This window comes from Chlorella variabilis (genome assembly GCF_000147415.1).
Source record: "Chlorella variabilis unplaced genomic scaffold CHLNCscaffold_6, whole genome shotgun sequence".
NCBI classification, from domain to species: Eukaryota; Viridiplantae; Chlorophyta; class Trebouxiophyceae; order Chlorellales; family Chlorellaceae; genus Chlorella; species Chlorella variabilis.
In genome coordinates, this window is record NW_005435082.1 from 1,874,203 (window position 1) to 1,901,045 (window position 26,843).

Below are 26,843 nucleotides of genomic sequence, written 5' to 3' on the forward strand. Positions count from 1 at the left end.
CTGCTCACTAACCTGCCTCTCGCCGCTTGCAGGGAGCAGCCCGAGATTGGGCAGTGGAACCTGGTGCAGCTGGCGCGGGCGCTGGTGGTGGCGGGGCTGCTGAGCGAGGAGGAGGCGGCGCCGGCGCTGGCCGCGTATGCAGAGACGCTGACGCAGGCAGGCCTGCTGCGGGAGGCTGGGTTGGCTGGGCCCGCTTGCCGCGTGGCACCCCTGCCGGCCCGCCCCATGCGCCCAGCCCAGCCCGTACCTACCTCACCTTGGCCCGTACCTCCCCACCTCTCATGCCACCTCCCTCTTTCACACCCTGTACCGCCTGCGCTCTCTTTCTACTGCAGCGGTATGATGAGGTACAGGCGGCCAAGCTGGGCCTGCGCGCCTATGATCGCGAGGTGGCGGGCGGCCTGCTGCGTCTGATGTACGAGGATGCGGGTGGGTGATGGTGGTGCGTGTGTGGTGTGTTTGTTTGTGGTCGGTCTTGTGTGGTCGGTCTTGTGTGTGGTGGTGGTGGTTAGGGTGCGTGTGGCGGGCGCTGCACCACCGCTGCTGTGGCTGCGTGGAGGGTTTCTGGAGGCCCGGGGCTCTGAGCAATGCCAAACATCCTGCACCTCTCCTCCGCTGCCTCCTGCCTGGCACCACTCGCCCTCCTTGCGAGACCACCCCCTGACCCTGACCCGTCCACCCCCTGACCCTCCGGCTTGCCCTACCCGCAGCCGACTACACCAACACCTTCCGCAGCCTGAGCGGCGTGGGGCTGGATGCAGCAGGCGACGAGCCCGCCAGCGGCCTGCCGCCGGCGCTGGCCTGCGCGCTGGGCCCTCTGGAGGAGGAGCGGTACGCGGCGTGGCGGCAGTGGGTGCAGCTGTACCGCGCCAGGCTGGCGCAGGAGGGCATGGCGGAGCAGGAGCGCGCTGCCATCCAGGTGTGTTCATCACCTTTGCACCCCTGCTCTCTTACCTGCCTGCCTGCATGGCCTTGTGCGTGCTTTGAGGCTCCAGCTGCTCACTTGTCTTCCGCCCTCTCCACCACCCCGCCTTATTTCTGTCCACCAGGATGCCGCCAACCCGGCCATCGTGCCACGCAACCACGTGATGGTGACGATCATTGGGGAGGCGGAGGAAGGGAACTACCAGCCCCTGCACAGGTAGGGCGGGGCGGGGCCTGAGATGCCGGCCCGCGCTGCGTCCGCGTTTGAAAACAACCAAGGGTTGTGGAGGCGTGAGCACCGAGCACCAGGCACCAGGCAGGCTCTACTACCACGCCACCACCACCCATGCACGCTCAACCTAACCTACACACTCCTGTCCCGCCGCAGGTACATGGCGGCCCTGCTGCAGCCGTACAACGCCAGCGGGCTGGACCCGGCCTGGCTCGAGCCCGCGCCGCAGAAGTGCCGGCTGGGCGTGGAGCTGCTGTCGTGCAGCAGCTGACCAGGCAGGCGCGGCTCGGGCCGACCTGCCAGCCGCCGTTTGTGCCTTGCAATGCGCTGAGAGGTGTGTGCATAAGCCATCCCTGCCTGCTGCCAGCCTCTTTTGGCTGCCATTCAAGCTGGTGTAAGTGTTCAGAGCGGCAGCGCGTGGCCGGCCGGCGGTAAGCAAGGAGTGGATTAGACTGCAAGGGGAAAGGAAAGGCTTGCCAATGCCAACCGCCAATTCCAGACACTGCACATTGTCACTTGTCGGGGCAGCGCCCCGAGCGCCGCCACGGGCACGTGAAGCCAAGCTGGTCCGCCTGGCTCTGCCTGTCAGTCACACGATTGGTTGCAACACACTGTAACACGCAGCTGCATGTGGGAATGGTGATGTGCTGGGGGTGGTAAAGTGCACAGTGATCCCGATTTGAGAGCTGCAAGCAGAGGGCACAACACTCTGTTGGGCCGAGGCTACAGCGCTGCATCTTGTGCTGGTATAGGTCCCCGTCCCCTCTCCAGCACCAGCACCCATGGATTGAAGATGCTCACGCTCTCGCGGCGCAGGCTGGCAGCCACAGTGCTGCGCCCCAGCCGCAGCACCGCCTGCAGCAGCAGCACGGCAGGTGGCGGCCGCGGCCTGAGCAGCAGCAAGGCGCCGCGGCAGCGGGCGCAAACGTAGGGCAGCAGGTGCTGAGCACGCGCCTGCCTGCCTGCCTGCCCGGGCCGGCCAACAGGGCCCCGAGGCGCACCTCCACCAGCCGCTCCAGGTCCAACCTGCCCACCAGCGTGGGCGGGCCGGAATCTTCCGGCGGCATCGCCTCCTCCACGAAAGCACGCTCCAGAAGGTGAAGTTCCAGCCGGCTCCACGCCGCCTGTGCATCCAGCAGTGCCGCCGCCAGTGCGGCCTCCGCACCCGCCCGCCTCTGGGAGAAGTGTCCCTTGAACTGGGGCGGCAGCTGCCAGACGGCCTCCCGCGCCTCGATGCGTGCATGCTCGCACTGCCTGCGCAGATGGGTGGCGTGGGTGGACGACCAGGCGGGTGCAGAGCACCGGGCACCACACCCTTCCGCCCTTGCATCCTGGCTGGGGTGCTTGGTACCACCTCACGGTGAATACACGCCTGGCTGGCTGCTTGGCTGGCTTGCTGGCTGCTTCAACCCACACCATTGCACCTGCAGAGCGCCTGTGTGTCAATGCAGACCTTGGGCGCCGCCTTGGTGCTGAGCAGGCGGGGGAAGGAGCCGTGCACGGCGAGGCGGCGCAGGCGCATGCCGGGCGGCAGCCGCACCGCCAGCTGGCACCGCATGGCCTCGGGGCGCGGGGTCACCTCCAGCACCTGCACAGCACCAAGGTGTGGCGTGCCTGAGAAGTGGCATCAGACAAGCAACGCAACCTGCGCGGCGGCAATGGCTTGGTGTGGAGGCTGGCATCATTTCGCAGCAGCCTGGACGCAAGGGGCCTCCCTCTCATTCCCCAAACAGACGCCCTGTCCTGCCCCTCGAGGGCGTCGGCAGCACACACACACCAACCGCTCGCCTGCAGGGTGGCAGCCACGCTGGGCGGCAGCGCCGACAGCTCCACTTCCTTGTAGCCGTGCAGGCCCAGGTGAACCAGCGCCGCCATGTCGTGGAGCACGGCTGCAGGGCAGGGCAGGAGGAGGCGTGGTGGAGCGCGGGGGCCGGCGCCAGCAGCGGTTGGGAGGAGGGACACAACCACCCTCCCAACCATGCACCAAGCCCACACACCAACCCCACACACCCGGGTATAGCCGCTCCAGGACGCCGGCATCGAGGTGCAGCTGCTCCAGGCGCGAGTACCGCTGCAGCGTGTCGGTGCACGCCACGCTGGCGCCCAGCACGCGCAGCGTGGCGGCAGACACCTCCGTCACAGAGTCGCAGCGCAGCAGCGCCTCGGCCCCGTGCGCGTGGCTTGGCGCCAGCAGCAGCGAACGCAGGGCCAGGGTGGTGAGCAGGGGGAGGAGCTGGTGGAGGTGCTCCCCAGGAGCCCCCCGCATGTCGAGCGCGAGCTCCACCTCGCGAGCGGCGGCGGCAACCTGCAGGCGGCAACGGCGGCGGCGGCGGAGCTGGCTGGAATGAGGCGCCCGCTGTGATCGTGCAGTGCCACTGCGTCTCCTAATGGCACAAATACGAGCTGGTCGAGCTGTGCTCCCAGCGCACATGGCGCGACACGGCCAGCAGCCTGGCAGCCGTGGTGAGGACAGCTCGATAGGGGGCGTCGGACAGTGCATGTCGTATGATCATCGCCCACAATGGACGCGGCAAGAAGGGGCAGCCGGCCGACTCGCAAGAACCCTGCCCGGAAACGGGCGGCTGTGCCGCCGCCTCTATCTGCACCGTCATGTCGCAACTACTTGGTGTGCAGCCAGGAGAGCCCTTTGACTGTAATGTGCTGCCGCCAGGCGCCGCCAGGTCGCCGCCAGCCAGCAAGGCACAATGCTCTCTCGAGCAGGATGTGACGATTGACGAGTTACTAAGGTGGCAAGCGCATGAGCCAGTAGGTGCAGAGGAGGCTGCCATCCTCTACCCTCCTGTCTGCTGCTGCTGCTGCTGCTCCTGCTGCTGCCTGGCGGCCGCCTCCTTCAAGCATTGCCGTGCCGCCGCATCCAGCTGCGCACAGCCCCCCATGGCCAGCTCCATCCCCTCCCGCAGCTGGCTGCTGCTCCATCGTCCCCGGCTCACCATCTGGGTCACCTGCGGCAAGGCAAGGGAGGGGAGGAAGGCAGAATGAGACGGTTATCGAAGCTGCCGCACTCCTGGAGGCACTCGCCGCCGCTTCTCAGGGCCATAGGCCGCTTCTCAGGTCCAGACAAGCAGGGCAGGCGGCGCCAGGTGTGGCCTGCAGGAAAGCAGCCGAGAGCGGGGCGGGGGCGTGGGAAGCGGGCGGCAGCGCACACCTCGCTGCTGGTAGGCATCAGCGCCAGCACGAGGCCGCCTTCCTCCCTGAACACCTCGTCCGCTGTGGGGTCAAGCACCAGGCTGCCCTGCACCCGGCTCTGCAGGCACGGCACGCGCAGCAGGGAGCAGCCCGCAGAGGAAGCAGCTTATGGACGGGCAAGGGCAGGAAGCAGGGCAGCGGTTGGCAACCCGCAGCACCAGCAAGCGCACCAAGAGCTGGCCCTAGCGGGAGCGCAGCATGGGGCGCCAGCAGCACGCAGCCATCTCAGGCCCCCCAAGCACCCACGCTCGCGGCGCCCCTGCCGTGCCTGCCGCGCAGGCCCGCCCCCACGCACCACGCTGCACGCCGCCACCAGGTCAAACATCTCCACCCCGGCGTCAGCCAGCGCCAGCGCCGCCGCCGTGGCCGCCACCCCCAGCTCGCCGCCCCCCGCCTCCAGCACCAGCACAAACACGTCCACAGAGGCTTTAGGAAAGGAGGCCAGGTCGGCGGCTGCCTCCAGCGCCGTCTGCAGCGCTGCGCTCAGCTCCCGCTCCTCCGCCGACTGCTTGGTGGTTGTTCGGTTGGCGGGGAGACGTGGAGGGCGCGGGAGGGAAGGCGGGGATGGTGAAGCGCGGAGCGCGGCGTGGCAGCAGTGCTTGGGTGGGCAGTAGCCGAGGGCAGCCGTGCGGGCGCATGGCACGCCGCTGTGTGCTGGACGCGCCTGGCAGCTGCAGGGAGCAGCGGCAGCCCGACCAAGCAGGACAGCCGTGCCCGCCGACACCCAGGGCCCCTCCACGCACCTGCCCAAAGACGCCGCGCTGCCTGCTGGCAAAGCTGGCCAGCTTGACGTCGCAGTTGACCCGCCCTTGCTCACTGTACCCCACACGCCGCTCGCTCTGCCGTGGACCGTACACTCCCACCATCACCTGCACGGCCCGGCAGACGCGCTGGGTGGTGGGGCAAGGCAGGCAGCCGGCAGAACCAGGCAGGAGTGTGGAGCAGCGAGACGGCAAAAAGGCCCCCCAGCCGTGGGCATGCATGCAGGTGCAGCCCGCCCTGCATTCTCAGGCACCTTTGTGTGGCCGAACTCGGCATAAGCGCTGCCAGAGGCCTGGCTGATCACGCCTGTCTTCAGGACTGCACGGCAGAACAGCAGGCGAATAGGCAGCGTTGCCTGCACGCCAGCGGCGGCGGCGGTGGCAGGGGCCGGCGGGGCGGCAAGCGTTCAGCGGCGGGCGGGCGGGGCCACTCACAGACGTTGCGGAACTCCTCAAAGGATCGGCCATCCAGCCGCACGCCGTTTGCAAGCACCTCCTGGGGCCGCTCCTCTGGAAACCAGGGAACCGACTGCTGCTCGCGGCCCGCCATTGGCTGTGATTGTGTGATGACAACCGATCGTTTGCATCTGCAATGCATGCCCACAGGGTCGGCCGTGCTGTGCCATGCTGCGCTCCAAAGCCGTCGCGGGAGGCTCACAGGGCCGCGTGCAGGATTGCTGCAGTGTGGATGGTGCGCAGCAGATCGTGATTTGTTCGCGGCCAATTCAAAATGACCACCATGCACATGGCCACCATGCACATGGCCACCATGCCATGTGGACGAGGGAGGTAAAGGTAGGCCCTGCTTCGTGTGGCGCCCATTTCAATTGGCCGGAGTCAATGGATCATCATCACAAGTCTGGTTTACTGCCCGTTCCAGCACCAAAGCCTGCAAGAAGCTGCCGCCCCACAGGGTACTGCCGTGTTGGCGGGCGTCGCCATGGCGGGGTGTGCCTGTGCTGCTTGGGCCACACCCCGGCCACTCCCCGCTCCCTGTAGACCTCTATCGGTCCCTTCAGCGCGCAGATCAGGGCTGAGAAGCTGCCCACCCCTGTTGCAACTCTCGTGCAGCTTCCACCCGCGCTTCGGCAGCTGTTTCCTGCGCGTCTGGGGATCTCCACGACTATAAAACGGGGCCCGCACCTGTTTTAGACACATTAAACAGCCTCCCAGCCTTGCAAGCTCAGCCCCTCCCCGACACAACCAGTAGGGCTTAGCTCCCTCCCCTCTCCCTTTGTGGCCGACCAATCTGCCCCTTTTGGCGTAGACCGTGCACGAGGTAGGGCTAACGCCGGCCGCTTGGGTGCTAGCGGGGCGAGGGCCTAACTCCCGCATGCCAGGCATGCATCGCTCGCTACCCTGCCCCCGACAGCCTTCCGCTGCTGCTGCCCCCCCTGATCGCAGTGAGCCAGCAATGGGAGCCGGGCTACACCCCACCAAGCTGGCGGTGGCCGCTGTGCTGCTGGTGGCGCTGCTGGTGGCGCCTGGCGCCGCCGCCGCTCGCCGCCTGCGTCACGCGGGCCACGCCCTGCAGCAGGGGCCCCACGGGCGCGCCCTGCTTGTGGAGCGCCGCCACGCCCTGGAGGTCTGCACCAACTGCCTCTCCCTCCAGCCCAGCAAGCCGCTCCCGCTGCCCAGCGACGGCCTGTCGGCCGCCGCGGCAGACCTGGCCTGGCTGGCAGACCCCTACTCGGTGGGCATCACCTGCAAGGACACCTGCACCCCCGAGCAGCAGGCCGCCTGGCTGGCCAACGTCACGGCCGCTGCCCAGAAGATGGGCGCTACGGCTGTGAGCCTGGTCTACATTCCAGAGTCCCAAGCAGGTGAGACATGCACATGATGAAGGCACGGCTGGTGTGGCAGCAGGGCGCTGGGAGGACTGGCCGGCAAGGCAGCCCACGGGCAGCGTGGGAAGCCAGGCTGCCTGCGCCCGAACCCGAGCACTGCACTCACACCCACTCTGCCCCACCCCTTGGCCCCTGACCCTGCAGCCGCCCTGCTGTTCTCCACCCCCAACAAGATCTTCGTGGCCTTTGGAGGGTGAGGCTGCCGCCGCCCCTTGCCCTGCTGCCGCTCTTGCTCGCACTGCTGCCACTCTCCTGCCTCGTGCCCTGCTCCCCGCCTCCCCACCCGCCTCCTCTCCTGGCCCTGCCCGCTCCCACCCTCTCCCTGCTTCCCTGCCATGCCTCCCACCCCGTCCCCTCGCTCCCCTCCCTGTCGTCTGCCCTGCTCCCCGCAGCCCCCTGCTCTTCTACGACCCAGACCTGCTCATGGACACCGACGTGGAGCCGCTGGCAGACCTGTCCCTGGGACCGCACGGCCTGCCCGCGGGGCAGGGCCCCGTGCAGGTGCACGGCGGCCTGCTGGACGTCACCAACGGAGTGTACAATGAGGTGCGTGGCAGGGCAGGGGCGCCTCCGTCTTCGCCGACTCCCCTGGTGGCAGCAGGGTGGGCTGGCGGCAGGGGAGGCTGAGCATGAGGTGGCCGACGCCGGCGCCTGCCTGGGGAGTGCGTTCTGCCTGCCGACGTGGCTGTGCCTGGCACCCCCATGACTGCAGCTGGCCAAGGCGCTGGGCGAGCTGGACCCCAACGGCACCCTGCCCGTCTACTTCACCGGGTGAGCCACGCTGCTGCCGACTGGTCGATGGCGGAGCTGCTCGGCAGGCCCTGTTGCCGCCAGGCTTGTGCAGCTGCTGTGCGCCGCTCCACGCCACTGAAGCACCAATGTTTTTTTTGCCTCTCACATGCCCGAGCCGCCTCTCCTCTGCCCCCCCGCCGCGCCCGCAGGCACGCGCTGGGCGGCGCGCTGGCCACCCTCAGCGCTGCGCTGCTGCAGAGCTGGACGCCCCCCGCCACCACCAACGCCACCGTGGCCGCCGTCTACACCTTTGGCTCCCCCCGGGTGGGCAGCGCCAGCTGGGCGCAGGCATACTGGAACCTGGGCCTGTACAACTACACCCTGCGCTACGTCTACTCCAAGGATGTCATCCCGCTCATCCCCCAGGACTCCACACCAGGGTGAGCGGCCGGCCTGGTGCAGCCAACAGCCGTGCACGTCTGGCCTGCCCGCCTGACCCCGCCCGGCGCTGTGCCGACCTGTCCCGCGCCGTGGTGCGCGGTGCCGTTCTGCGCTGCTGTCCCATGCTCAGCCGCGCCGTGCCGCGCCCCTGCACCGCTGCAGGAACGGGTATGACCACATCGGCCGCGTTGTGTACCTGCCCGGCTGCTCCCCTAACTGCTCCGAGGAGACCTGCGGTGCGTACGACTACTGCGCAGGCTCCAACACCACCCTGCAGCAGGAGACGTGCTACCAGGCGGAGTTCCAGGTATGGCGGGCGTGGCGCGGCATGCACTGCTGCATGCGTGCTGGTGGTGGTGATGTGTGCACGTGTGGGTGTGGTTGTGTTGGGGGCCTGCGCTGGGCCTGCTGCTGCATCCAGCGGCAGCGGTAGCGCTCGGCTGGCGGCCCGCCGCCAGCTGCTCACCCCGGCTGCCGCCTGCCTGCCGCGTCCCTCGCAGATGGAGAAGGTGTGCAACCTGGAGGGCGTGCCCGACAACCTGCACTGGACCCTCAACACCACAGTGGGCAGGCAAGCCTGCGCTGCTGCTGGCCTGGCCTGCTGGCCTGCCCGCTGGCCTGCTGACGGCGTTTTGGGCTCGCGCTCGTTTACCTGCCGCACCGGCAGTCTTTCCCTTGTCAACGGCCCTCCCTGCTCACCCACTTGTCCCCGCTCCCCACCCCGCCCGCCCCTGCAGGCTGCTGTGCGCTTCTGCTGCCGTGGGGCTGTACGACCCGCCCGCCTGCTGCATGTTCAAGACCCTGTCCGACATGTTCCTGGACCCTGTGAAGTACGGCAACCCCATCCAGTACATGCAGGTGCGCTGGTGTGGTGGGGCTGGCCTGCAGGTGGTGTGTGGGTGAGGGTGGCAGGCGCTTTGGGCGACTATGGGCAGGCAGTCATATAGGGCAGCAGGCGCTGCGGGGAGCGGGAGGTGCTGCCTGAGCACATAGCCGTTGCTTGCCCTTCACGTCGCGGCCGTGATCTGACGTATGTACCGCTGTACTGCCACCTTCCTCCTGGCTCCCTGCAGAACTACAGCAACTACTACCCTGACTGGGTCAAGAGCCAGTGCAGCGGCGGCGGCGGCGGCTCGGGCGGCGGCGGCTCGGGCGGCGGCGGCTCGGGCGGCGGCTCTGGTGGCAACGGAGGCAACGGCGGGAACGGAGGCAACGGCGGCAACGGAGGAAACGGTGGTGGCGGCGGCGGCGGCGGCGGCGGCGGCTGGCCCACCACCTCCCCTCCTCCTCCTTCTTGGTGGTCAAACCCACCCGAGTACGCACCTGTCGCTGCGCCTGCTCCGGAGCCCTCCTGGGAGCCCACCTGGCCCCCGACATGGGCTCCAGAGCCCGAGTGGTCTCCGCCCACCTGGTCCCCGCCCACCTGGGCGCCCGCTCCCGCCCCCTGGGCCGATGCGCCATGGGCCGATGCGCCATGGGCTGATGCTCCTGCGCCAGAGCCCTGGGCCGATGCCCCGGAGCCCGAGTGGAGCTCCCCTCCAGCATGGGCGCCCTCGCCGGAGCCGCAGTGGAGCTCGCCGCCCACGGGGGAGCCCGCCGAAGCGCCGGCGCCTTCTGGCGGGGACGATTCCGTGAACACCAGCTCCATCTCGCCCACGCCCAGCCCAGAGCCCGCGCCCAGCCCCAGCCCAGCCGAAGTGCAGAGCCCTGCCCCGGCTCCAAGCGACAGCCCCTCACCGTCTCCAAGCCCCTCACCGTCTCCTTTGCCGTCACCTTCGCCGTCTCCGTCACCCTCTCCCTCACCCTCTCCCTCACCCTCACCCTCACCCTCACCCTCACCCTCACCCTCACCCTCACCCTCACCACCTAATGAAGAAGAGTCGCCGTCTCCACCTCCTGAAGAAGAGTCGCCGTCTCCACCTCCTGAAGAAGAGTCGCCGTCTCCATCTCCTGAAGAAGAGTCGCCACCTCCTGAAGAAGAGTCTCCACCTCCTGAAGAAGAGTCTCCACCTCCTGAAGAAGAGTCTCCACCTGAGGAGGAGTGATTGCAAGGCCCTCGCCGCGGCACCAGCAAAATCAGTTGCACTGCACGCTCCAGAACCCTCGGCTGAACAGATGAACCGACCGTCAGCGGGATACCCCTCACTAACAGCGCCCCACCTCTCCAGCATTTTCCCCTTGAGTTTTGCTGCCTGCATGCCGCGCGAACGCGCAGCGCACCCTACAGCATGCCTGGTTTTCAGGGTAATGGGGTGCCATTTGATGGTGGGCGACCCCACCCAGCAGGCCTTTCGACCGCCCACCCTTCGACACATGCACATACCCCCTTGTTTCAAGTCCCACACCCTTCTGTATCCTGCGCCGGCCATTGCCCCCTCGATTCTTCTTGATCTCTGCCCCCCTGAACCCTCACTTTCAGTATCCTGCCTCCCTGAGCCAGTTCGATCCCATGCATTGCACTCCCATCCTGTTCCTCTCAGTTTAACACCTTCTTGAGCATTATCAGATGAGCTGGACCTGCCTCGAGGCCTTGCCAGCTGGATTGACGTGGCTGGAGTGCCCTCCCAGTTATGCACAAGCAAGCAGGAAGTCGAGAGGTCACTTGCTCACTCAGTGCCTGTTGCCTGGGAGTCTCACCTTGCTCGGCCGAGTGTTCTCGACCTTCTGGTGCACTCTCGCACTGCTCTCACTTCCCCTGCATCGAGCAATGGGTCACGGGTCCAGCAAGCAGGGCGAGGGCGCAGCCAAGCAGCAGCAGCAGCAGCAGAGCGGCGCGGGGCAGGAGGCAGCGGGTGCCGGTGAGCCCGCCGAGGCAACGGCCCCTGCTGGGCCAGAGCAACTGCTGGAAACCATAATCCGGCGCATGCCCATTGCAGCCAGCACGTACACTGGGCCAGCGGGCACGCTGCCAGACTTTCGGGCGGTGGCGCCGGTAGCACGCGGCACGGCGGAGGCCGGGCCGCCAGGCGGGCACGACGGCAGGTGGGACGCCGCCTCTGGAAGCAATGGCTCAGCCGCCGGAACAGACGTCCCTCGGCTGCTGAGCTACGACGCCATCGATGCCGCCGCCTGGAGCCTGCTGGGCGGGAGCAGCGAAGGCCACAGCAGCCACAGCCATGGCAACGGCGGCAGCGGCGGCGCCTGCGCCTGCTGCACCAGGCCGCCACACCTGGCCCCGCATAATTCACCCTGTATGGGGCGCCTTTCTTGGTGGATGAGACCCTCAACGCTACATGGGACGGCTCAGAGCACTGCTTCAGCGACAAAGAGGTGCGCCCCCCCGGGCCTGCAGTGAGTTGGGCCGAGCCATGCAGTGCCGTGCTGTGCTGAGAACCGATGCCCGCGCATCCGCCAGCGTGGCAGCCCTCAGAGCGTGAGCGTTGCTTTCCGCTCTGCCTTTGGCTGAAGGGCTCCCCACCCTGGCGTCTCTGGCGTCCCCCCCACGTCCTGGCTGCAGAAACGGCGGCTTGCAGAGCTGCATGACTTGCTGCAGCACCTGTGCACTCGCGTCTTCCTCAGGGCGCACGCGCCCCCGCACAAGCGGCTGCCCGTCCGCCTCTTCCTCACCGCGCACGGTGCGGTGTTGCGTGCCTCGTGGCCGCCTTTCCCCACCACAACCGTGGTGCTCACGCTTCTATCGGCGCTGTTTGCTCCCCTGAACGTGCAGGCAGCAAGGTGTGCTTCCTGGATGGCGGCGTCCCCTGCTTCAAGGCGGAGCTCACGGGAGATGCGGCCATGGAGGCCGGCAGCTCCGCCAGCGCCGAGATCCAGCGGGCGCATGACTGGTTCCTGGCTGCCTGCCGGATGCTGGCGCACAGCTGCACCCCGGGGGGCGACGGCGGTGCTCGGTTCGCGGAGGTGTACGGGCAGGTGGTGCAGCGTTTTGCCGCCCGGTTTCAGACCGAATTCGGGGCCAGCGGCAGCATGGTGGCGGCGGGCAGCTGGCGGGAGCTCCACTGAGTGGCGGCGCACAAATTTGTCACCCACTGACTTAATCGATCGATTTGTTGTATGCTTTAGAGACTTTCCCACGGTGCATTCTCACTTGGGAGCAACCTGCAACATTTGTGCCGATGTGACCAGCCGTCTCCCGTGTCCACGGCAGTAAGCTCGCTTGCGCTGCAAAACGCTCTCTGGTGCACCTTCCGCCACAGAACCAGAGATGAAGGGCGCCCTAAACGTGGATGCACTCCTGCACTTGTGCATATCGGTGCTGCTTGCCGGGAGCCTCACGAAAGTTGTGCTGGTGGTGACGCACAAGGGCAAGAAGAAGCATATTGCACCCGCAGGAGCTCCAGCAGGGCCCCCTGGGGATGGCAGGGTTGCCGCAGTGGCATTGCCAGTCAGCGGCGGCGGCGGCCTCGTCGGCGCCGCCGCCGCTGAAACGACGCCGGCCCGACCAGTTGCCGGCGTCGTTTCCAGCAGCGCCGCAAACAGCAGTAGAGTCGAGCCTGTGCTCGTGCATTGCGTGGAAAGCAAGAGCGAGAGCGAGGAGGAGGCCAGCAGCGGCGGCAGCGCATACCAAGACGCCTCCAGCCCCGACGACAGCGCGGACGAAGAGCCGCCGCTGCTGCTGAGCGAGGCCGCCATCGACGCCGCAGCAGTCGAGCTGTTTGGTGCTGCCGACGCCGGCAGCAGCGACGGCGGCAGTGACGGCAGCGGCCACCATGCCCCACGCCTCTGGCAGCACCGAGCGCAGGAGCTGCGGAATGGCACCGCCTTTGACAGGGTGGCGGTGGCGCTGGGGCACGAGTATGCGTGCTGCCGTGAGGCCCCCACCCACATGGAACCCATCTCTGTGGCAGGCCACGAGCTGCTGGTGCCAGACGCAGTCGGGCCGGCAGGCGGGCAGGTGCGCTGCGCGTGCGGCAGCCACCCCTGCCAACCCACAGCAACACACCACACCTTCGGGGATTGCTTCGGAAGAAGCTCTGCCTGCAAGTGCTGCCCCACCTGCCTGCAAGCGCTGACCCACCCGCCCGCCCGCCTGCCTGCAGGCGGCCCTGCCAACCCCCGTGCAGATGCACACCCTGCACCGCCTGCTGCACCGCCTGCTGCGAGACATCTTCCTGCGTCAGGCCGCGGCGCAGCAGGCCCCACGCTTTGGTGTTTACTGGGATCCTGACGGTGGGTGAGGGCTGCTGGAGGGTTTCTCCTGCCAGCGCAGCGTGTTGGGCAGGCATTGGTGCTGACGAATGGTGTGGACATTGGCTGGGAGCCACCGGAACCAGAAGTGCCTGCTCAACTCCCGGGCGCCGCTGCTGCTATGCCTGACCCCGCTTTGACATGGCCCCCCGCCTGCAATTGCATACCGCAGATGTGGCCATGGGGTATGTGGATGCGGCGGGCACGCCGTGGTTCAATGCAGCGCAAGACCCCCCAGATCCCGCCTCCCAGCCCGATGTGGCGGGCAGCTCGGCGGCACACGGGAACTACAAGGCCAGCCGCGCGCGCGCCTGGTTCCTGGCCGCCTGTCACCTGCTGGCGCACACCTGGGGGGCTTCGCACGACGATGTGCTGGCAGAGGCGCACGCGCAGGTGGTGCTGCGCTGCAGCCCGCAGTTCCAGAGGGCATTCTTTGGCAGGCGGTAGCGCCAACCCGCCCACACCGCGTGTACGGCCATTTCCAGGAACTCTCTTTCCACTGCTCTCCCATGCTATAAGTTGCTGATTGCTGATTTAAGCAGAGCATTAGAGGCATTTAAGCAGAGCATTACCCACATGAAAATCTTGGCCAGCGCCAGGCTCGCTCGGCTGGTTGCCACCACCAGTGGAGCTGCAATGCTGGTCATTGCGGCTCGCTGGATGTGGGCACAGGAGAGGAGGGAGGCAGGCGAGGTGGAGGCAGGCGAGTGGCGGCCAGCCAGCCCGCTGAGACCCAGCCCGCAGCGGCTGACAAGGCCGCCGGGGCCTGGCAGGGGCGCTGGCGGCTCACGAGCGAGTTGTCAGTGGAGGCGCTCCCATCGGCGGAGGCGCTCCCAGACCTCGGCCAATCCAGCCGTGCCGGCACAAGTGCAGACAGCAGCAGTGACGGCAGCTCAGGCGAGGAGCCGATCCATCCTGTGCTGGAGAGCACAGCCCGGAGGCTGTTCAGCACCGGCAGCGCGCCAGATGCGGCTTGCTCATCGGTGGCGCCGGCTCCGCCGCCAGCTTCGGGCCAGCACCCTTCCAAGCCCTATGCCATGGTTCACGGTGGCATTCACACTCCCACCGGCAAGGAGATTTGGGTGCCCAGCTGGTGGCTGGACCTGGGAGCCATGCCTCACATTGCTGATGAGCAGGTGGGCTGATGAGGGGCAGCAGAATGGTCAGGGGCGGTTGGGTTCCGCGGCGACTCACGTGCCGTCTGCCCACGCCCTGCAGAGGATCCAGCTGGGCACCCTGCACATGCAGCTGCAGCAGCTGCTACAAGAAGTCTTCCTGAAGGGCTGGGGCAAGGAGCCTGCCTTCCACCTGTGCTGGGACGAAGCAGGTGGGAGCGGCGGCGAGATGCCAACCCAGGCACCCAAGTGCCTCTTGCACTTCCAACATGAGTTGTTCCTCCCGGCCATCAACAAGCTCTCCACTCCCTGCTCCATGCCACGCAGAGAATGAGGTGGGGTTCCTGGATGCCAACGGCACAACTGTGTGGTTCAATGCAGCCGCCTTCAGCCCGGCACCCCAGGAGCAGCCCGGTGCAGGCAGCTCGCCGCAGCGAGAGCTGGAGTGGCGCTGGTTCAAAGCGGCCTGCCACATGGTGGCCGGGGCATGTGGTGCAGACCAAAATGCTGTCATGGACTTTTGCAAGCACCACTTTTATCTGGCCCCGCTTTGAGCGCTGCGGTTGTGTGTGTTTTGTTGCACAGTGCACCGCATTCAGTGGTGCTGCCTTCTTCATTCAACTAACCTTTTCATGGGATCTGGTTTGTCTGTCGGCTACCGTTGTATAAACTGTACATTCCAAGATGGTAGTGAGATCAATCTGCTCTCATGTCTCATGCTTTCCAAAGTTACTGTAAAGAAAGTTGGGTGGATAAGAATCGTTCACCACCCCGGCCTACTGCCGTAGCAGGCAACTTGCTGCTTGAGCGGCAGCAGCAGGATGGATCAGAAACTTGCTGCCAAGGTGGCTGCTGGCACCATTGCTCTGCTCGCTGGCAGCATTCTGGCTGCCAACGCAGCTGGGGTGACGCTGCAGCTGCCGGGGGGCTTTTGGCTGGGCTGGTCTTTTGGGCAGCCAGGGCCGGCACAGCTCCTCCAGGACAACGGCGACGACGACTCCGACTCCGACGGCGAGGTTAAGCAGGAGCCGCAGGAGGAGTGGACCGTGGCCTTGATGGCCTGTTTCCAGCCGCTGGCCACGACGCTGCCGCCAGCGTTGCCGCTCCCCGCCCGCGGCCAATCCAGCTGCGCCAGCGCCGCCGCAGCGAGCCTGTCCTCTGCCAATGAGATCGCCGATGCGATCGAGAGCGTCGCATGGCGGCTGTTTGGCGCCAGCGAGCCCGCAGATGCGGAGGCGGGCGGCTCCCAGGCCCTCGGCACAGCCGCCGCCTCGGGTCGGCACCCCTCCAAGGCCTCCACCATGGTGCCCACTGGCGTCTTCTTTCCCGCCGGCGGCCGGCTGATGGTGCCCAGCTGGAGGCGGGACCTGGACGGCATGCCGTGCTTCTCCCAGCAGGAGGTAAACGAATGGAGCCGGCAGGGCGGGAGCGGGCTGCGGCGGCAGAGGGCGGGGGCGGCCTGATTGAAGGGAGGACGCGTGCGCAGTCCTCACCCTGCCAGCATTGCGCTGCCCAGCAGCTCCCTTGCTCTCTGCCTCCTCTCCCCCTGCTGGGCTGCAGGTGGAGCAGTTGGGCAATCTGCACAGCCTGCTGCAGAAGCTGGTCGGCGGGGTGTTGCTGCACGGCTCGGGCTGGCGCCCAGACTTCCGCCTGTACTGGGACAACAATGGCACAGGTGGAAGGCCGCCTGCAACATTGTGCGCCAGCTTGCGCACCACGTCAGTGACGGGACAGCCATGCTTGCACAGGCGATGTTCGAGAACGACCGCCCCTCCCAGGCTGCTCAGGCGCCGGCAGCCCGGCAACCAAATCTTGCCGCCAACCAGCCCTGCCCTCCCCACCACCAACCATGCAGAGGAGGAGATGTGCTTCATCGACGTCGGCGGGCCTAGCGGCGCCACCGTGTGGTTCAACGCCGTCGCTGACCTGCCTCCTCCCGCCCACCGCTACAAGGCGGGCAGCCTGGCGCGGCTGGAGGCCGGCCTGGCGCACCGGCGGGAGCGGGAGAAGCACTGGTTCAAGGCGGCCTGCCGCATGGTGGCGGTGGCATGTGGTGCGGAGGTGGCAGACGTGGTGCTGGTGTTTGCCACGCGGTTCGAAGACTTCAGGTCGGCCTGAGGCGCGTGCCAGCCAGGCTGTGGGGCCAGGGCGCCGGCGCCCTGAGCGCTCGCCGAGCAGCAGCGCCCGGTTCATGCCAGGGCGTGGCTGGCTGCTCCATTGTACAGTGTATTCCAAGTGCTGTTTCAGCGCACCCTCTCCAATTCACGTTTGCAATATCTGGGGCTCTTAAGCATGTTGTTGCTGTCAGCCTGTACATCTGAAAGCACCTGGGGCCCATCCATTGTACATACATTGTAAATTAAAGCGGGCCCTAATGAAATAACACAGCTGTACCAAGACACTCACAGCGCGGTGCTCCTCGCCAGCCGCAAGCCCTGGCGCGGCACGCCTGGAGCCATGCCAGTCAGGTCCGGCGCAGGAGCAGGCGGTACACGGGCAGGCCTTGCTCCGTGGTCAGCACCTCGCGCTCGGTGGGCACTCCCTGCAGCACGGCACAGCACAGAGTAGCAGGGCACCCTCTCAGGCGGGCGCATGGGTCACGCCAACAGGGTTGATGTTGTCGTGTACCGGTATCGAGGCCAGCCGGCTCGCTAGGAGAGCAGGAGCTCACCAGCGGGTTGTCTCGCAACCAGCCAGAGGCCGCCCACTCAGACTCCCACTGCGGCTCGCTGGCCTCCTGCTGCTCCTGCTGCTGCTGCTGGTGCTGCTGGTGGTGGTGCTGCTGCTGCTGGGCTTGTGCCTGCCCGCCTGCGGCGCTGGCCCCCTGCTGTGCCTGCTCCCCGTGCTGTTGCTGCTGCGGCGGCGGCGGCTCGCTGGCGGCGCAAAAGGTCGCCCCACCGTGCGCCTCCCGGCAGGGCGCAAACCAGGCGCTGCCGTGCTGCTCAAACGTATCGCGCATGTGCTCAGCCACCTGCGGCGGCAGGGGTGTCGCCCAGTGGATCACGGAGAGGGAGAAGGCACCGGGGAGGAGGAAGCAGCACAGCTGTGCATGTGTGTACGGCTGCCCATGGATAGGCATGCAGGCGTCGAGCTGGGGAAGGGGCACACCTCGCACCCAGCCAACGAGGCACAGCAGCAGGCCAGGCCAGGCCCAGGGCCTCAGCCCAGGCTCACCCCCAGCACGTCCGACTGCAGGAAGACGCGGGCGCCGGGCGCCATCAGCCGCCCTAAGGCCTCCACTGTCTGCCGCTGCACCGTGTGCCGCTTCCTGGCAGGCGCAGGGCGAGGGCGGGGCCGGGGCGGGGCATTTGGGTGTGAGAGCTGGGGCAACCAAGTGGCCGCTCCCTGGCGCGCAGGCAAGGCAGCAGCTGGCCCCTCCGGCCGCACATCTCCCAACCAGCCCAAACTGAGCACACGGCTCTGAGGACAGACAGTCAACCAGCCACCCGACAACACCACACTTGAACCCCTCACTTGTGCCGCGCCTTGAAGTGAGGGTCCGGGAACTGCACGCACACCAGGTCCAGAGGGCCGGGGTAGCCGCCCAGGGTGTGCTGCAGCGTAATGGTGGCGTTGCCCCTGCAGGACGGCGGGATCCCCGGCGGGCGGCAGCAGAGGTGAGCCAGGGCGATGCCAGGGCGGGAAGCCAGGCAGGCATGGGCGGCGGGCGAGAAGGTGGGCTGGCGTGGCGGGTGGGCGCCCGCATCCTTGCCTGGCCTGCCCTGCTGCCGCAGCCATGGGAAGCGCGCACCTGAGGAAGAGCACCGAGCGGTCGAGGCCCAGGTTGACCGCCCACTTGTTGGCCCTGAAGGAAAAGGGAGGAACAGGGGCGGCGGGGCACTGATCAGCCGAGCTGCTGCCAAGTCAAGGGGGCGTGGCGGTGCGACAAGCTGCATGCTTTGACATGGAAGCGAGGCCTGTGCACAGAGCTCAGTGGAGTTAGGGATATAAGAGTATGCGACTGAAAGTAATGTGCAGCGCGTCGCGCCTCACCGTTCTATGATGGGAGCCCGGATCTCGAGCCCCGCCATGTTGTGCCCCGGCATCGCCTTGCTGCAGCAGCACACGGAGTGGGGCATCGAGGCGTGCAGCACTTGGTGCTGGCAGAGCGATGTGAACCGCATTCCAGGGCAGCTCGGCTCAGGGGCGCCCCATCTGCCACGCAGCTCAGCCACCAGCCAACCAGCCCAGTCAGGCCCTCCCAACTCCCAACACGCACACAAACATACACACACACCGTCCCCACCTGAGCGCCAGCAGGAAGCGGCCATAGCCGCAGCCCAGGTCCAGCACCATTGGGCGCCCCGGCTGCTCATACACCTCCTCCCAGACGGGCGGCTCGGTGGGCACTTGTAGCTCCTGCAGCAGGGCAGGCAGCAAGGGCAGGTAGGTAGCAAGGGCAGGCAGGCAGGCAGGCAGGCAGCAGCGGCAGTAGAAGCAGGCACCCCCTCCGCACTGTGCCGTTCCGGCCTCCCTGAAAACCACACACCTTTTTAAGGGGGTTAACATGCTGCCGCACGCGCACGCCTCCAGCCTGCAGGGCAGCAGCCAGTGACCGGGTCACGCAGGCCACGCAGCAACACACCACGCTCGTGCAGGCGCAGCGCAAAAGGCAACTTGCCGCTCTGTAAATCTCTAGAGGAATGCCCAGCTTGCGCTCCACATCCAGCTGCAGCCTGTCCAGGTCCCTTACTCCTGGCGCCGCGCTGCTGTGCAATCCTGCTGCCTCCCACTGCTGCTCTGCAGCTGCCGTCGCCGCCGTGGCGGCGGCAGGCAGGCGACAAAGGCGGGGCACCCCATGGCGGCGCGCCACCAGTGGCGCAAGCAGGCGGCACGGCACCACGCAGCGCCCGCTGCCAGCGGCTATCATTTGAGCAGTGAGGGGTGCTCAATGCGCGCCTGGGCTCAGGTGCATGTAGCTGCCAATGAGGCCAGAGACCCGCTCGCCCTGCTGCTGCTCATGTGACCAATAAAGGATGAGTTGCAGTGATGCGGGAAGCCTTCCTTCGTGTCTGCTATCTCGCATTTTCCTGTTGGGAAGCCGGGGCTGCTGGACAAAGCTTTGCAAAGCGGCGTCTGTGAGTTTGCGCATTGCCTTTAATTCACTGAGAATTCCAGTCCACAACTGAAGAGTGCTAGGCTGACATCGCCTTGTGTGCCGCCGTTCGAGGTCAGGCAGGATGCCATGGGGCGGCGTGCCTCCAGGCAGGTCGAGGGCGCCCGTGGTGGCAGGGCATGGCCAGGGAACGGTAGCAGCGCTGGTCCAAGGACCACCAGCCAGCCTGCCGGGCACCCCCTCCACACCCTTCGCCGAGCGGTGCAACATGCTGTGGGCCGATCAGGGCCGGCGGTCGTGGCGGCAGCCCTGGCTGAGCATGGTGAGGGGCCTGGCAGCATTCCCTGCTGCCGCTGCTGGCTGCATCGGCCGACAGGGGCGGCAGCACAGCGACTGCGTCCGTGCAGTACCGCCACAACACATGGGCGCCAGCTGCCCTGCAGGCATTCTCGGTCATCATCCTCTACCGCTGCTGGAGCCTGCTCACCCCGGGCACCCTCACATGGGTGCTGGCGTCCCTGGCCACCGCCCTGGCCGACATCGCCTGGCGCTGCGGCTGGCCGGGCAGCTACACGCGGTGGCGGGAGCTGCCGGCCGCGCTGCTCTGCCTCAACGCCTTTGGGCCGGCCGCCGCCTGGCTGCTCATGCGCCGCCTGCTGGATGACCACGCGTCCGCCGTGGGCGGCTTCTGGGGCTGCGCTGCGCGGCTTCTCTTTGCCAGCGGCGCCGCCAAGATGGCGGCCAATGCGCTGTCGCTGCGGGTGCGGCTCAGGTGGGGAGGAGGCCCCAGCAGAGGGCGCCCACGGGGGCTGACTGCTGCAAGGAGGGCGCAGCGGTGATGTCAGCGCTGCTGTGACTGGGGCGAGACCATTCCGGGCTACAGCTCGGCTTGCGCCAAGCGCCCCCCGCCCGCTGCCCGTGCCCCTTCCACGCCTGCCTGCAGCCTGAGCGCCGCCGTGCAGGCGACTCTGTTCCTGGCCTCGATGCCCCACACGCCCTCCATATGCGCCGCCGCCCCGTTTGTCCACCCGGCGGGACAGAAGCAGACCCGACAGCTGTACCGCTTGATCAACGCCCTGGCCAACCTGCTGGGGTCGTCGATCCCGACCGCCGGCCCCAGCCCCGCCGCCGCGGAGCCCACCCACGCTGCGCGGTGCGCCTCGCTGATTCTGTGGCTGCGCCTCTGCCTGGGCCTGCTGGCGCCGCTGCTGCACGAGGCGCTGGGCGAGGCGCGGCTGTGGCGGCAGCACCAGGCGCAGCGGCGCGCGGCGGGCCTGCCTCGGGAGCGCACCCGCCTGGCCCGCGTGTACCGCGCCGTGTACTGGCTGTTCTGGGAGGACAGCGCCGTGCACCTCAGCACCGTGTGCCTGCTGCTGCTGGCGGCGGCGTGGGACTGGTGCGCCTACATCCTGGTGCCCCGCGTGCTGATGAAGCCGGGCGCCGAGCCTTGACACCCGACTCACCTTTGTTGCGTGCTGATGGCCCCCCCGTGTCCTGTCCGTGCACTTAGCGCCTTGAGCTGTTGCAACCTGGAATATGAATGCAAATGCAATCAGGACACATGCCCCAGCCCGCCAGTGAGGGCAGTCCCTGCCACTGCTTGTCTGGTCGCTGCCAGCGCAGCGACGGCGGCGGCGGGCGGCGGCAGCTGGAAAGCAGGTTATTGCCGCCACAATGTGGGATCCTTTGGGCTTGTGGTGGCTGCTGCCGATCCGATTACAGCCACTGGCCCCGCTTCGTAGCCTCCACAGGCGCCGCCATGAACGTCATCGTCACCGCCTGCGGCCTGGTGGTAGCCTACGTGCTGCTGTCGCTGCTGCGTGCCATATTCTTCCCGCGCAAGCCGCCAGCGCCGCTGGAGTACAAGCCCCGGCAGGTGGGTGGACATGCGGGGCAGTGAAGCCCCCCCACGCTCTGCTGGAGGCCTACCGATCCAGCAGCAGCGATCTGAGCGTCTGGGAATGGGCGGGCTGTCCGCGCTGTGGCCCCAGCTGCACCTGGCAGCGGGCCGATCCTCACCCGCTGCCGCCGCCTCCGCTTGCTGCCAACAGGTTGGCGACCTGACGCTGCTGGAGCTCAGCAAGTACAACGGGCGCGACCCCATGCGCCCGCTTCTGCTGGCGGTGCGAGGACGCGTGTTTGATGTGACCACCGGGCGTGCCTTTTACGGACCAGGTATGGCTCAGGCTGGCTGTGCTTGCAGCGCGGCCGTTCTGCAACAGAATGCGCAAGACCTGTGCTCAGGCATTCCGCTGCCCGCAGCATGCCGCTACTAGCAGGCCTGCCCTGCGTGCCAGCACCCATGTGCATGCCTTATGCTACCCTTTGCTGACGCCCTGCCGTCCCCCGCCTGTGGTGCCTGCTCCTGCCAGGCGCGGGCTACCATCTGTTTGCTGGGAGGGAGGTGGCGCGGGCGCTGGCCAAGGTGGCTGTGGAAGAGGAGGAATGCACCGACAAGTGAGGCATGCAGTGCGCGCTGGGTGCCTGGGCTTCTGGGCCGTGCTGGTTGGCGGCTGCCTGCAACACTGCGACCTGCAGGCAGCAGCATATGTTGCGGGCCATCGACTGTGGGCTGGCAGGAAGAGGCAGCAGCAGCGGTGGCCCATGCCTGAACTGCCGCCTCCCCTCCGTTGTGCTCCGGCCTGCAGCCTGGAGGGCCTGAGCAAGGCGGAGCTGGAGAGCCTGGCAGACTGGGAGCGCACGTTTGAGAGCAAGTATGAAGTGGTGGGGCGGGTGAGTGCTACAGGAGGGGGCGCATCCCGAGGCGCCCACAAGTCGCTGCACAGCCAGGACTCCTGCGCTTGCTGTGAATTTCCATGCTGCCTGCTGCACTGCTGCATTGCCCCGAGGATGCTTCGTGACACTATTCCAAATCCAATTTATCAAGCCGACGCGGCGAGCCGCCCCCGTGGCGGCCGCCGTGGTGACGAGAAGCCATCGCGCTGAGGGGCTCAGCTGCCGCCGCAACCTTGTGCATCTGCATTCCGCGGTGCTTTGCTTGCCCATTGCCCCGCCAGCTGCTGCCGGCTGCTGCCACCTTGGTAGTCGTGAAGCGGCCCTGTCCCTGCCCGCCCCAACGTGACCGTTTCGGCCCCTCCTCCGGTGCAGGTGGTGCCGCCGCTGCAGCTGACAGCGGAGCAGCTAGAGCAGTACAATGGTGCAAACAGCAGCAAGCCGCTGTACCTGGCAATATGCGGCACGGTGCTGGACGTGACGGCAGGTGGGCCGGGGGCTGTTGGCTGCCCTGTGAACACGCGGCTGAGGCGGTCTTGCGGTGCTGGCACGCCTTGCGCTGCCGCTATTGTGCCAGCAGCCTGTGTGTTGTCGACCCTGCGCTGCTGGTCACACTGGCTCTTCTGTCCGCCGCGGGCACAGGCAGCGGCTTCTACGGCCCCGATGGCGCCTACCCCTTTGCCGGCAAGGAGTGCGCCCGCGCGCTGGCCAGGTTTTCGACCGAGGCGGCAGGTGCGCCTGGCTGCGCTGGCTGCATGCTGCAGGCCCATGCAGGCAGCTGCTGTGTGCCCGGCCGGATGCAGCCCAGCCCAGCCAGCCTGGTTTTGTGCACCATGCACCTCCTGCACCTACCCGCACACAAACACACCACCACTCTGAGCATGCCATGCCGCCCTGCAGACTGCTGCGACGACCTCTCCGGCCTCTCTCTGGCTGAGCTGGACTCGCTGAGGGAGTGGCAGGGGCGGCTCTGCTCCAAGTACCCAGTCGTGGGGGAGGTGGTGAAGGTGGCGGCGGCGGCAGCGGCAGCAAAGTAGCAGGCGGCGGCGGCGGCGGCGGCACAGCAGCGAAATGGAGTTGCCGTCATTATTAGACAGGTTGAATGATTTTGGTGCTGCTGCCAATACGGCTGATGTAAAACAGTTGCCAGAGCTGCAAGGAAGCACACCGGCGTCTGCCACACGGCGCCATGTCAGCGCCAGGCCAACCAATGGCCCGTGTTTCAGCACCCCCAGAGTGCAATCCCCCTCGTCTCAGCTATCCGCCCGATAACTGTAACACCATCAACTGATGAATGATGAAATTTCGTGGGTCAATGACGTAGAGGTCCAGAGCACCCCGCTGGCGACCACCGGAGGCCACACATGGAAGGCCGCGTATCGATTAGCGGAGTATGCGACGCGGCATGCGCCTGCATGCCTGCCGCCGCGGCAGCACCGCCTCCCCCGCCCGCACCACCCTGACCGGGCCCCTGCCCCGCTCGCACCGCCTGCTTCCGCCACCGCCGCAGGTATTGCAGCAGCGCAGCAGCGGAACTTGGCTTGCAGAGGCCTGGGGTCAGGCTGCTCGAACTTGGCGCTGGCACCGGCTGGCTGGGATGCACGCTGGCACGCAACATGGGCCAGGCAGCCCTGGTGTGCCTCACCGAGCAGCTGGACGGCCTGCCCCACCTGCAGCGCAATGTAGACACCAACAGGGCTCGCGGCCTGCCCCTGGACCACGTGCGGGTACAGCCCTGCGACTGGCTGCAGTACGCGCCAACGGAAGGCGGCAGCGCCGGCACGGCGGATGTGGCCGGCAGCAATGGGCTGCATAGCAGCAGCCAGCAGCCACCCGGCGTGCAGGGTGCAGCAGGGACTGGCTCGTGCCGGGCCGCACGAGACCACAGCGACGGCGGTAGCACCGGCGAGCTTCCGCTCCACGAGGCCGCAGCGGCAGCAGCGCAGGCCGCAGTAGGTGCGGGGGCGGGCCCAGGCCAGCATCCCGCAGCCGCGCCCCAGGACCTGGCCGCCGTGGGCTGGGACTTCATTGTGGGCTCAGACCTGATTTACAACGAGGTCGGCTCGCGCTGCCTGCCGCGCGTGCTGGCGGCGCTGGCGGGCAGCACAACCTGCGTGCTGTACTGCCACACCAAGCACCGCTACGACCTGCTGGATGCCGAGTTCTTCGAGCAGCTGGCCGCCTGCGGGCTGGAGGCGTGGGAGGTGGGCGGGCTGCCGCTGACGTGGCACCAGCTGCTGCGCTGCGCTTGTCGGCAGGCGGCAGACGCCCCGCCAGCAAGTGCAGGGAGGGATGTGGGAGGGTACCGCCACTAGTAGTTGGGCGCTCTTCCTGCCCCTTGAGCCGTCGCCCTCACACCCCGCTAGCCCTCTCTGCCCGCCTGCAGGTGTGGGAGCCTGGAGCGCCGCCGCCGCCCAGCTCGCCGCCGCCGCAGTTCCCGCCCGCCGACCTGTTTCCAGAGCAGCGCATCGCAGTGTTTCGCATCAGGCGACTTAGCAGGGGCCAGACCGGAGCACGCACAGGCCAGCAGGCTGAGCCCGCAGGCTGATGCTTGGCGTGAAGGAGCGCCTGCGGGCTGAAGCTGAGCCGCCCTGGGCCTCCCCTGCTGCTGGTGCAATGTTGGGCGACCGGTATGCTGCGGTGTGTAAGGATTTTTGGATAGTGGGAATACACGCAGTGGACGGGAGGCGCAGTGCTGGCCTAGCCTGCGAGGTTCAGCTGCTGCGGAGTGCCGCACGGCACGCTGGGCTGGCGGTGGCGCCGACGGGGCATGGCAAATGCATGGGCGCCGCCACCCTGCGCTCAGGGGGGCCATCTGCGGGCATGCCCCATGCTGACTGAGAGTCTTTTACGGCGGCCATGGGCTCCGGCCACCTTTCTGATCACGTCCCGTTCAGCTACTGCACCCAGCTTCTGGGACCCCCGTCCCGTCGCCGGGGCTGCGCCAGGTGTCCAACAGCCACGTTGCCAGCGCAACCCTCCCCGTGCACTGCGTACCTGAGATCACGGCTGCCATCGCGACTGCCATCTCGGCTGCCTGCGGGTAAATCTGAAAACGCGTGAGGGAGGGGCTACTTGAGCCCGGGCAGGGCCAAGACCTCACCTCTTTTGCTCTGCTGTTCGCGGTCGTCCCGAAAGATGGTCAAGTTCGTCGCCGCCGTAATGCTGGGCCTTGCCCTGGCGTCAGCTGTCTCTGGGTACGTTTCATCATGTCGATCATCAGTGGGGCGTGCGCACCCACAATGCCTCGCTTCCTGCCAGTGTCTCTGCCTGCGAGCGCCATGCCCGCCCCAGTGACAGCCGCGAACAGCAGTGCGGCTTCACCGCCTCCTCTCAATGGCGGCCAACCGGCCTCATCATGCCTCCCTTGTCCTGAGCACATTCCCCTCCATCCCCTCCCTCCCCACGCTGCCGCACCCCTGCAGGGCGAGCAACAAGAAGAAGGCCAACTCCACTGACGTCGCCCCCGCCCCTGCCCCCAGCCACCACCATGGCGGCGGCCACCGCGGAGGCGACGACTTCCCACCCTGTGACGGCGCCTTCCCTCCCAGCGAGGGCGCCTTCCCCCCTGACGAGGGCCCATTCCCCTTCCCTCCCCGTGACGGCCTGCCGCCTGTTGGCGCCCCCCTCGGTGCCCTGCCCCCCTGTGGCTCCCGTGAGTTTGCATGCTGGGTTGCGGGGTGAGGGGACTGGAGCAGGCGCCGCACCAGGCGTGCAGTTAGCTGGCCGGCCCCGCAGCTCACTGCGCACAGAATTGAGTAACGCAACTGACACTGCTTCGCCTGCCTCCCTTGCCGCTGCAGGCCCCGGCGGCGACGATCGCCACGGCGGCCCTGGCAGCGACCGCGAAGGCGGCCCTGGCGGCGACCGCGAAGGCGGCGCCTCTGAGTCAGGTGGGCGGCCCCAATAGCGGGCGGGCTGTGCAAGAGGCGGCAGCATGTGCACCGGGGGGCTGCCGGGTGCACCACAGTGTTCGCTGCACAGCGGTACTGGCACCGGCCGTTGCTTGTGCTGCAAGTGAACCAGCTCCACCCAGCTGCCTGTCTGCCTCCCGCCTGCTGCAGGCCGCGGCAACGATGACGAGGGCCACGGCTCCTCCGGCAGGGGCGAGGGCGCTGGCAATGGCAACAACGGCGAGGAAGGCGGCTCAGGTGGGTGTCGGCCCAGGGGCGGTGCTGGGTGTGGATGCGGGCAGCCTGCACCCCCGGTGGCAAGTGCTTGTGTGTGGCGCTGACTCCTTCCAGTCCTGCCGCTGCAGGCCGCGGCAAAGATGACGAGGGCCAGGACCCGGCTGATGACAACAACACCGACAGCGAGGGCGCCGGCGACGCCGGCAAGGAGAGCGACGGCGCGCCGCCGCCCCGCCCTGGTGGCCGCCGCAGCGGGGCTGCCTGAGCCTAGCTGCGGTCCTGCATGTATGTACAAGCTGAGAATGCTTCCCCCATTCTTCCATTCTCTTATTCACTGATTCCATTATTCATCCCCGCATGATGCCCCATTTTGCCCATCTGTCCCCTTCCACTGCCGGCGGGTCGCCCTCCCGCTCCCTCGATTCTTCACGATTCCTACCCACTGCCACCATTGCATGCACATTATGCTCACCTCATGGTTATCACTTGTTTAGTGTAATGCTTATGAAGCATTGTTGTG

At 67.3% G+C, this 26,843-nt stretch overlaps 7 protein-coding genes across 7 annotated transcripts in view; 4 read left to right on the plus strand and 3 right to left on the minus strand.

The window, feature by feature from the left end:
- CHLNCDRAFT_57451 (hypothetical protein) overlaps nt 1-1,427 on the plus strand; it is a gene marked incomplete at its 3' end in the record, with an annotated part of 7,489 nt that extends 6,062 nt beyond the window's left edge. Inside the window, exons 15-19 of the mRNA XM_005849153.1 lie at nt 40-201; nt 336-429; nt 711-919; nt 1,050-1,141; nt 1,313-1,427. Coding sequence (XP_005849215.1) covers nt 40-201; nt 336-429; nt 711-919; nt 1,050-1,141; nt 1,313-1,427 — 672 coding nt within the window. The remainder of the gene's footprint in view (nt 1-39; nt 202-335; nt 430-710; nt 920-1,049; nt 1,142-1,312) is intronic.
- A 452-nt stretch (nt 1,428-1,879) lies between these two features.
- Nucleotides 1,880-3,768, minus strand: CHLNCDRAFT_143954 (hypothetical protein; the record flags this gene model as incomplete). The annotated part of the gene is made up of 6 exons (XM_005849363.1): nt 1,880-2,011; nt 2,158-2,410; nt 2,581-2,744; nt 2,963-3,045; nt 3,167-3,461; nt 3,733-3,768. The coding sequence occupies 6 exons, from the start codon at nt 3,766-3,768 to the stop codon at nt 1,880-1,882; spliced, it is 963 nt and encodes a 320-aa protein (XP_005849425.1).
- A 180-nt stretch (nt 3,769-3,948) lies between these two features.
- Nucleotides 3,949-5,453, minus strand: CHLNCDRAFT_21722 (hypothetical protein; the record flags this gene model as incomplete). The annotated part of the gene is made up of 5 exons (XM_005849364.1): nt 3,949-4,119; nt 4,323-4,421; nt 4,659-4,871; nt 5,119-5,232; nt 5,379-5,453. Coding segments are annotated over 5 exons (672 nt in total), but the record flags the coding sequence as incomplete, so codon positions are not given.
- A 1,085-nt stretch (nt 5,454-6,538) lies between these two features.
- On the plus strand, nt 6,539-14,958 carry CHLNCDRAFT_51433 (hypothetical protein; the record flags this gene model as incomplete). Its single annotated transcript, XM_005849154.1, has 17 exons — nt 6,539-6,947; nt 7,116-7,164; nt 7,364-7,517; nt 7,684-7,742; nt 7,913-8,143; nt 8,307-8,451; nt 8,645-8,790; nt 8,882-9,002; nt 9,218-9,841; nt 11,602-11,719; nt 11,812-11,985; nt 12,299-12,996; nt 13,142-13,271; nt 13,462-13,682; nt 13,916-14,425; nt 14,508-14,616; nt 14,732-14,958. The coding sequence occupies 17 exons, from the start codon at nt 6,539-6,541 to the stop codon at nt 14,956-14,958; spliced, it is 4,125 nt and encodes a 1,374-aa protein (XP_005849216.1).
- Nucleotides 14,959-16,868: 1,910 nt separating this feature from the next.
- CHLNCDRAFT_143961 (hypothetical protein) lies at nt 16,869-19,204 on the minus strand (the record flags this gene model as incomplete). Its single annotated transcript, XM_005849365.1, has 9 exons — nt 16,869-16,946; nt 17,076-17,375; nt 17,579-17,672; nt 17,879-17,983; nt 18,156-18,209; nt 18,398-18,457; nt 18,651-18,763; nt 18,894-18,938; nt 19,187-19,204. 9 exons carry the CDS (start codon nt 19,202-19,204, stop codon nt 16,869-16,871), a joined length of 867 nt encoding a protein of 288 aa, XP_005849427.1.
- A 1,988-nt stretch (nt 19,205-21,192) lies between these two features.
- Nucleotides 21,193-22,406, plus strand: CHLNCDRAFT_34937 (hypothetical protein; the record flags this gene model as incomplete). Its single annotated transcript, XM_005849155.1, has 4 exons — nt 21,193-21,336; nt 21,512-21,635; nt 21,833-21,917; nt 22,109-22,406. Exons 1-4 carry the CDS (start codon nt 21,220-21,222, stop codon nt 22,404-22,406), a joined length of 624 nt encoding a protein of 207 aa, XP_005849217.1. The 5' UTR covers nt 21,193-21,219.
- Nucleotides 22,407-25,313: 2,907 nt separating this feature from the next.
- On the plus strand, nt 25,314-26,724 carry CHLNCDRAFT_57453 (expressed protein). Its single transcript, XM_005849156.1, has 5 exons — nt 25,314-25,390; nt 25,619-25,848; nt 25,997-26,086; nt 26,258-26,344; nt 26,452-26,724. The coding sequence occupies exons 1-5, from the start codon at nt 25,332-25,334 to the stop codon at nt 26,586-26,588; spliced, it is 603 nt and encodes a 200-aa protein (XP_005849218.1). The 5' UTR covers nt 25,314-25,331; the 3' UTR covers nt 26,589-26,724.
- The last annotated feature ends 119 nt before the right edge of the window (nt 26,725-26,843 follow it).